This window comes from Balaenoptera musculus, chromosome 13 (assembly GCF_009873245.2).
Source record: "Balaenoptera musculus isolate JJ_BM4_2016_0621 chromosome 13, mBalMus1.pri.v3, whole genome shotgun sequence".
NCBI classification, from domain to species: Eukaryota; Metazoa; Chordata; class Mammalia; order Artiodactyla; family Balaenopteridae; genus Balaenoptera; species Balaenoptera musculus.
This window is the reverse complement of record NC_045797.1, coordinates 12344288-12353977: the sequence shown is the minus strand read 5'-3', so window position 1 is coordinate 12353977 and position 9690 is coordinate 12344288. Positions and strand designations below refer to the sequence as shown.

Sequence of the window (9690 nt, the reverse complement as noted above, 5' to 3'; positions counted from 1 at the left end):
CACACTGTGCTAGACCCAGCTCTAAAAGAGTTCACAGACTCCTAAGGGAACCAGGTCAGTGAGCCAGGTTTCGATTCGGTGTTATAATAAGTGCTATAATATTGACGTGACAAAGGGGGTAGAGAAGGCACCGTTCCCAGACTCCATGCCCCATTTTTGACCCGGTCATTCATTCCTTCTTCTAGGGCTACCCTGGGGCAGTACCCTGGGCAGGCACTCTTCTGGTGTCTGAGTTAAAGTCTGGTGCATTTCTGTACACTAACGGCAAAATACCTAAAAGAGAAATAAAGAAAACAATGCCATTACAATAACATCGAAATACAAATAAATTTAACCAAGAAGGTGAAAGATCTGTACACTGAAAATTATATGACATTGATGAAAGAAAGCAAAGACGCAAATAAATGGAAAGATATCGCATGTTTGGGACTAGAGTAACTAATATTGTTAAACTGTCCATACTACCTAAAGCCGTCTATAGATTCATTGCAATCCCTATCAAAATTCCAATGGCATATTTCACAGAAATATAACAAGCAATCCAAAAATTTGTATGGAATCACCAAAGACCTTGACGAGCCAAAGCAATCTTAAGAACAGCAAAGCTGGAGACATCACACTTCCTGATTTCAGACTATATTACAGAGATATATATCTCTATGTAGAGATATACAATATGTATATAAAAGAATATTATTTAGCCGTAAAAAAGAAGAAACTCCTGCTGTTTGTCACAACGTGGATGAACCTTGAGGGTGTTATGCTAAGTAAAATAAGTGAGAGAAATACAAATGCTATATGATCTCACCGATAAGTGGGATCTTAAAAAAAAAAAAAGCAAAACTCACAGGAACAGAGAAAAGAATAGTGGTTGCCAAGGGCTAGGGGTTGGGAGAAATGGGGAGATGTTGGTCAAAGGGTGCATACTTTCAGTTATAAGGTGAATAAGTTCTGGGACTCTAATGTACAGTATGGTGATTATTATTAACTATATTGTATCACTGTATCATATGGCTGAAAGTTGCTAAAAGAGTAGATCTTAAATGTTCTCACCACCATATATATATATGTATGTATATGTATATATATGTGTGAGGTTATGGATGTGTTAACTAACTGCATTGTGGTAATCTTTTTGCCATATATATATATACCAAATCATCATGTTGTACACCTTAAACTTATACAACATTATATGTGAATTGCATTGCAATAAAGCTAGAGAAAAAAACAAAGTCTAATAACTCTTGGAGTTACCAAGGGATATAGCCTCAGCTGAATATTCTTATTTGTAAAACTTTTCACTTTTCAGAGTTAACAGAAAAAAAATTCTTTTAGGCAAAAAACATCTCTGCATCTTAAAAAGAGGATGTGATCACGAAGCCTGACTTATTCACAATCTTTTCAAATATGTTCTCAATCCAGGCTCGTTTCACTGTTCACCAAACACTGATGTAGATTCCATATGCAATTGGCTAGGGTACCAGCACCTGGTCTGAATGGGTTGAATGAGCTTGTCTCCAAGGTTTCCCCAGCCCCATCTGGAGCCTGAACCCCTGCACAACTGTGTTTTCTCTGCTTCATCCTAGCAAGATCAAGTGTCTCCCCAGAGGCTCTGGTAATTGACCCGGAGCCCCCAAGGGAGAAAACAGCACGCTGGGTGCAGAACTGGCAGGGTTACTGTTACTTCATTAGGCCCATTTATCCATCTCCAAGTGGGAAGGTTCCTAAACTTATGTGCAAAGAGTGAGGGAGCATTTGTGTGTGTGTCTCTCTGCGTGTCCTCCACTTTACCCCAGAGATCCTAAATTAAAACGTCCTTCTAACCTAGGAAAACCCAGTATTTTTGATTGACATCATCTGCACAATAGTTGTCAGAAAAAAACAACATATATTTGCATGATGACACATTTGCAAAAATGTGTCACAGTTTGCTACCACTTGCCCGTCCAAGGATTAGAGAATTATTTCAGTTTACCCTCTCCCAGAAGTTCCCATCCATCCTCTTTTTTTTTTTTTTTTAACTTTGTTGTGAAATCAGTTAACCAAACGGGAAATTTCTCAGCTCCCGACTTCTGCTTTTGAAGGCCATAAAATAGTGAGGGAGAAACTGGCAGACAGCATACCTCTTGGAGGCACAACAAGCCACTCAGGGATTCTATTCTCTCCAGGCAGCCTTCATTGCCCAGGTACCACTTTAATTCTTCCTTATGACTAGGTCCTAAGGGAGTCTCTCTCTCTCTCTCTCTCTCTCTCTCTCTCCCCCCTCTCTCCCTCTCTCCCTCCCTCCTTCTCTCTCGGCCTGACGGCTGGGCTTTTTGCACAAATGCCAGGTGTACTATAATGCCATAACTCGCAAAATATTGCGGATTAATACTGCTTATCTCGCAGCTGGTGTCTGAGAGCTCAGCATCAAACCTCTGCCGCAGGTCTCCTAATAAATCCACTCCTGGTTTGGGCTTGATTTAGCAAATGCTTTACTCTGGACCCAAAGGATGACTCTTTCGTGCATTCACTTATGCATTCAAAGATTGCCTCTTTGCATGCCTGCCAGGTACTAGATGCTGAGGGCAATTCACATGTGAAGGCAGCCCTCGTGGGGACTGGCGCGGCAAATGGTCACTCATTTTCTCCTCTTTACACAGGTTTCTGAAGCAGCCATGGCAACAGTACCCGAGCCCACCAACGAAGTGATGGCTTACTACAGGTCAGTGGGAAAATTGATACCAGTAATGTGAACAGGGCTCCCCTCTCAAGAGCGGAATGTGTCATCTGTGCTTGAAGACCAGATTTGCCCCCCCAAACTGCCTCTTTCAGTGGCAAGCAGGGTTCCAAGGCAACCTGGTTTAAAGACTGATTTCCCACTCTAAGTCCGGCCTTGGCACCCATAGGCCATCTAGATGTTGCTGCAAGGACTGCCTGCAGAGAGCAAACAGGAAGGAAAGATGCCAAGTGGGCAATACAGGGGATCCCTTGCCACATTTGGCTTAAGTGAGAAGGAAAGCTCAGATTTTAACTGGGCTGGAAGTTAGGTCTCAGCATCCAACAGGCAGCAACGGGGGTACCTGCCCTGCCTCATTTGCTTTTCCATTGCGTATCACCACGGAACCTGGAAGCTTCAGGCAGCCCTAAGGAACATGCTGTCTGCAGTTTCCTGTTAACGGTGAAGAGTGTTTGCAGGGAAGGAAAAATAATCTTGTCCGGGAGACGTAATTGAACAATCTCTCTGTTTTTATTACAGTGACGAGAATGACCTGTTATTTGAGGCTGACGGCCCCAAACAGATGAAGGTGAGTCCGTGGGCTTAGCTCCCAACACATGAAGGGGCTCTGACGTGGGAAAGACTCAAGGAAAGGGGTCCACCTTGTTCCTATGGAATTTTGTGTTCGAATGATTTTCTCCTCTTCCAGTGAGACAGACGCAGGCTGGCCGCTACACAGCTCCCACGCCACCACAGTGGTTCACTGAGGCCCGGTGATGGTGGCCATGCTTGCACAGGGTGAGGGGGAATTACAGAGGAGATAGTGTTTGCTGTCTCATGTTAGGAAGACGGTCCAGGCTCCAACGCAAATTTGATTCTCCTTTTAGAGGAGGCTTGTAGCCCTAAGAGTGATGAAACTACGTTAATCACTTAAGTCACACTCTGAGACCCAGAGAAGATGACCTTGAGAATGAACATGTCTGCATCCTTTAAGGGTGGAGTTGTTTTTTGCTCCCTGGGGTGGAGCTTATGATAACAGGGCATAGATGATGTACAGAAAAAGTTTAGTTGGGAGTGGCAAGAAAATTATTCACTTGCCAGTGGGTCTTGGTCAAGTCATATTACCCCTCTGATCCTCATCTGAAAAATAAGCCTCATGAGCTGGATGATGTCAGAGACCCTAGCATCCCGCAACCTTCAGTTCTGAAATATTGTCAACAGGAGCTAAGTCTATCCCAGCAGAGGAGTATTTCTCTGACTCTTATCTTTACAGAGAGCCTTGTTGATGTTCCAGCTGGCTCTTCTCTTCTGTAAGAGACCTGATAACTTTCCCAGGGTGTCCAGCCATCAGCCCAGCTAATGCAGTTGTACAGATTAGCAGGCAGCTAGTTCTCTCTTACTTTTTTAGTTCATGACAGCCTCCTCCAGCCTCCTCATCCAGTCTCAGTCTTGTTAAAAGCACATTTCTTTAAAGGTTTTAAAACCAGCGTAACTGGTTTTCTCCAGCCCTGGCTGGGGTGCAGCTTCTGTGCCCGGCCCTCCTCCACTGTCTCTTCCAGGAGCCTGGCCCTCCTTCATCTGGGGCCTCTGCTCTGGGCAGGAACTTATCTCGCACTCAGCTTTCCTCTGCACTGTTACACGTCTCTTTAGCTGTCCTTCAAGCTTTTAAACCATTATCGTGCCTTGGGGGCAAACTCAGTTAAGCCTTAATGCAGTTAGTTATACAGGTTCTCTGAATAAGGTGGAAATGGGAACCTATTTCACGAATAGTAACCACTTTTAAAGTATTGGCAGGTTATTTATGAGAGAGCATTAGAGAAAAAAAAAAAAACTTGTATAGAATAATTGTTGACTGAGCATAGATGTATTGAATATATTATGATCATCATTGCCATGAAAGATTAACTACATAGTGTTAGTGCATTAGATTTATAAAAATATCAAAAGTGTAAGAAGGTATAAGTCTATGGTTAGGTGGAGCCTGTGTAAAAGAGATAAGGTAGAAATGGGATTTATTCTAGAAGGATACCATATAGGGCATCAGAAAGCCAACGTTTTAGTTTTGGGTCTGCCTCTCTCTTGCCACGTGCCCTTGGGTAAACCACTTAACCTCTCTGGGCTGCGGAGAGATGAACGTTTATCCTTAGAAGCTCTGTTACCCCCTCCTTCGTCCTCTCTCATGTCAAAACCGGAGTTTTCTGGCACAAGCACCTTCCCACGCTGACCTCCTTATTCTCTCCACAGTGCTGCGTCCAACACCTGGACCTCAGCTCCGTGGGAGATGGGAGCATCCAACTGCAAATCTCCCACCAGCTCTACAACAAGAGCTTCAGGCAGGTGGTGTCGGTCATCGTGGCCATGGAGAAGCTGAAGAGGATTCCCTGCTCACAGGCCTTCCAGGATGACGACCTGAGGAGCATCTTTTCACTCATCTTTGAAGAAGGTACCTAATGAGAGCTGAGGGCAGACACAAGATTGCTGGTCATTTCCTTCTCAGAGGCTGTAACCCAACAGTCAACTAAACTTCCCTAAAGCTGAAACCCTTTAAAAGTAGAAGGCCCAGCAATGAGAGGCAAACAGAGACACCTAGAAACCCAATTAATCTTCTCTTGAGTTGAAACTATTCTTTTTTTTTTTTTTTTTGTCTTCCATCAGATTGCTTTATTCACTTAAAAGATTTTTTAAGGAATTCTTCTTTAATGAAATGATGTGGTAACTGGCTAATAGTGCTATTAATCTTAAGAATGGAAGCTTTTCCAGAATATATTTATAGTCATGCATAAAATGGTACCCAAAATGTTACATCTCAAGACACGACTGTATAAAATCCAATTTGGTGATGGTTTTAGTCTCATTTTTAGTTGTTGAAACTATTCTTAACATAGGACCTTGATAACTACTGATATTTGCAAAGCACCCAATCATTCTGAGGGCTTTCACTTATGTATCTCCTGCAAGTCTCAGAATATCCCTGTTGGGCCAGTTCCATTGCCACTGCCATTTTGCATAAGTCGCTCCATGGCTCACCCACAGCCAGCAATAGAGCTGAGGCTTGAACCCAAATCTCAGGGTGCCAGGCCCAGTGTTCTGACCCACCCCGGCTTCCTCCCCACCAATGTTATAATCAAACTTCGGCTGTGCATGCTCAGATATCCTCCGAGGAACCAAATTCTGCTGCTTCACAGCGTCAGGCCTGCCCTTCTGAGCTTCTACCTAAACGACGTCTGTGCTCCACATTTTAGAGCCTGTCATCTTTGAAACGTACGCTGACGATTTTCTGTGCGACGCGGGTGTGCAGTCGCTGAACTGCAAACTCCAAGACAAAGAGCAAAAATCCCTGGTGCTGGCTGGCCCATGTGTGTTGAAGGCCCTCCACCTCCTCGCGCGGGACATGAACCGAGAAGGTACCTGGGGACATCCTGCTTCTTTTCTTGGCCCTCTGGTAGCTTGCTAATTCTCTACACTTTCCACAGAGCAGATGATTAAGGCAAATGACCAACAGCAGTGAAATAACATACAATAAAGGATATGTTTTTGTTTGGGTCCTAGCGATGACACCAGATCGAGTCCCTCAGCACATTTAGTTTTCAGCAAGAGAGGTGACTGAGAAATTAGGGGGCTCAAGCACGGTCAGGACCACTGTTCAGTCAAGTCATTGAATGGTAGTGCCATGTCAGTGCTTCTATTAGAAAGGAGTCATTTGATGGACAAGACCTAACTGCCTGTGGGTTCTTTCTTCCTGTTGTTGGAGTTGAAACTAGAATGGTGAGGAGATAATTTGTTCCCCCGCCTCATTCCCAGCCCCGCCCCCCTCGCCCCTAACATCTTTCCCGCCCAATACCAACCAGATGGTTCCTTAGAGGGAAACCTTACTGACAAGCAGGAACCTATATCTCTCTACTGTCACTGGCAATTGTCTCAAGTCCGGGGGGCCCATGGGTTGTGGGAATCTGCCTGGCACTTTGCCACCATGGCTGAATCCTGTATGCAGGGGTGCGGTCAAGGGGGCAGCTGAGAGAAGCAGGCTGTTCTCTTCCAAGGCTGCTGACCTTGGAGAGAGACATCACTGGGGAAAAGCTTCCTGGTGTCAGCCAAGCCAAGACAGCCCTGTTTCTTTAGAATTGCACTGTGAGCGTGACCTTGGGGCCTCCAAGTGAGACAGCTATGACCGAGGAAGATTAAAATGCATGTCTCTCTTTGGAGTCACTTCTCCCATCTAAGCTCCTTTCCCAAGTCCTTCCCACTTCCTTCTCTACGTTCCTGAAACAGATCCGCGCCCGATGTTTTTCCGGGACCCAGCTTTCTCTCTTTTCTCACTTCCTCACATTGATCAAATGGTTCTGCTCTTGCGGATGGACACATCACCCGTCAGGGACAAGATGACTTTCTGCAGTTTCTAAAAATCAGACCCCCTGATTCTTCATTGCCACTGTGGTGAGGCTCTGAGAAGCCCCTAGACCTTCTTTGGGGAAAAACCTGATTCAACCGACTGAACCTGCTATGATCTGTGAGATGCCAGATTACCCTGTCTGTTAAGCCATAGGAACCTCGGTGTGGGTTTCCACAGAGGATGCTGAATTGTAAGACTCTCTGCAGTGCTGTGTGTCCCTAACCATAAGACCCCTTTCTTCTCCCCAGTGGTTTTCTGCATGAGCTTCGTGCAAGGAGATGAAAGTGACGACAAGATACCTGTGGCCTTAGGCCTCAAGGAAAAGAATCTATACCTGTCTTGTGTGATGAAAGGCGATAGGCCCACCCTGCAGCTGGAGGTGAGTGGGTACCAGGGGCTGAAGGCCCTTCTCAGTCTCCTCTGAAGGACCCCTAGCCATCACTTTCTTCCAAGACAACTATCTCTTCCCCTTAGAAACTCTGGGAGCAGAGCTACTTGATAATTTTGCATAGATGTAAATAAGTTTCATGTAAGTGTTAAATGCATGCAACTTTCACTCCCACCACAGAAAATTAAATCATTATGTAGACGTTCTTGTGTCTTGCCATTGTTACCACCCAAGAGATTATACATTGTTAGGGTTGCTCCACTTGATAGATGACGCTTTGGGAACTTAATCTGTTCAGGGGACCTGTCACCTGTCATCATTTCCAACCCTCTCCCAAAATCACACCTCCCCTCACCCGCTTTCCCAGCAAAAGCTTCATTTCCAAGCTGAAGTCATTCTAGCCAGGGCCATGAGGAAATATACAGCAAAGTCCCTGGAAACAGATACACCTAGGAGCTTTAACCTAATTTTCACTTTTGGAAAACTTTCCCGCCTATGTTATGCTCTCTAGCATTTGATGCTAAGTTTCAGAAAAGGATAAGGGGCACCTTCAGTCACCGCACAGAAACCTGGGGTCTCAAAGATAACTCAGGAGTCTGGCTCCTGGGCCTGTGACCTGCGTATCCATTTTCTCTCTAGCCGACCCAGAGAACATCTTTGTCCAGATCAGAGTAGAGCGTCTTTGTCCCTGCCCTCATGAAAATGTGTATTTCTGTTTTGCTGCAGGAGGTAGACCCCAAAACTTACCCAAAGTGGAATATGGAAAAGCGATTTGTCTTCAACAAGACAGAAGTCAAGAATACAGTTGAATTTGAGTCTGCCCTGTACCCCAACTGGTACATCAGCACCTCTCAAGCAGAAGAAAAGCCCATCTTCCTAGGACGTTCCAAAGGCGGCCATGATATAACTGACTTCACCATGGAAATCATCTCTCCCTAAAGGAAGCTGTACCCAGAGTCCATATGGGCTGAATGACCCCGAGGGCTGGCAGAAGGGGAATCGAAGAACATGGCTGCAGCCCGAACTTCACTGTTGTCTAATCAATGCCCAACTGCCCTCCGTATTCGTGCTAGGAGATCTCCTGCCCACCAGCCAGCAGGAATAACCCCACTCTTCCCCCTGCCCGTCCTCAGACCCCATCCACCGAGCCAGCCCTCTCTCACCTCTTCCACTCACTCAAAGCCAGCCTGCCGGAAACCATGGCACACTAGATTCAAAGAAATCCTCTGTCCTTTGCACACAGCTTCTGATGAGCGACCATTTAACTATTTATTTATTTATTTATTGATGGGTTAATCTATTTAATTTAATTCAAGGGGGCCAAGAAGCAGCAGAGTCTGTGACAAATCCTAGTCTTCGATATCTATGGAACCAATTTCATTTGGGCTAGTGTGCCATCTTTATATCAAGTCCTTTCACTAAGCCTGAAAACATTTAAGCTCAGATCATTTAAACAGGAATATTTATGAATGAGGAAAGATGATCAGATTGTTCAATGATTTTGAAATAAATTTCACTGAAAACAAATTTTTTGCCACGTGGTCATTGACTTGTCTTGGATCTGACATAGAAGGGTCAAGGTAAATGGGGCCATGAGCATTCTCCTTGGGGAGTTAGAAGCCCATTCCTCATCACTGAATGCAAAACACTTAGGAACATCACTGGCCAGAAAAGACCAGCCTTGATACCTCTCCCCTTCATTTCTATTGTTCATCAAAAGTATATCTGGTGCACAAGCTTCCTCTGATAAACAGGATCAGCTAAAACGTTATGGGGAGTAAGCATTGGTGGTAACAGCTGCCAAGTATTTCTCTATTCATTTATCCAACAAACATGTAGTAAGCAAATGCTATGTATTAGGGGCTGGGAGTACAGAAACCGGAAAGGTAAGGTGTTCCTAGTTAGATAGGAGAGGCAGACATATACAAACAAAAAAAAAGGCAGCGTAACAAGTAGACAAGACAAAGTATGAAAGGAGCAGCTAAGAGGGGTGGCAAGATCTGCTCTGGGGGATGGAGGGCCAAGTAGGGTGACATTTCAATCAGGCCTAAAAGGATGAGCAGGAGTTCCCCACACAAAGGAAAGGAAAAGGTACTCTAGGTAGAGGGACCAGTATGAACACAGGCATGGAGGGTGTAGAAGGAATGAGGCCAGGAGTAAATTCTCAGGATTGCAGAAGTCACCAGAAGCCAAGTCAAAACACAAAAACAA

The 9690-nt window shown here is 44.9% G+C and overlaps 1 protein-coding gene across 1 annotated transcript; it reads left to right on the top strand.

Annotated features, from left to right (window-relative positions):
- The first annotated feature begins 2125 nt into the window (after positions 1 to 2125).
- IL1B (interleukin 1 beta) lies at positions 2126 to 8998 on the top strand. Its single transcript, XM_036873170.1, has 7 exons — positions 2126 to 2189; positions 2646 to 2707; positions 3242 to 3290; positions 4946 to 5144; positions 5944 to 6105; positions 7340 to 7470; positions 8206 to 8998. The coding sequence occupies exons 2-7, from the start codon at positions 2661 to 2663 to the stop codon at positions 8416 to 8418; spliced, it is 801 nt and encodes a 266-aa protein (XP_036729065.1). The 5' UTR covers positions 2126 to 2189; positions 2646 to 2660; the 3' UTR covers positions 8419 to 8998.
- Positions 8999 to 9690: the final 692 nt, after the last annotated feature.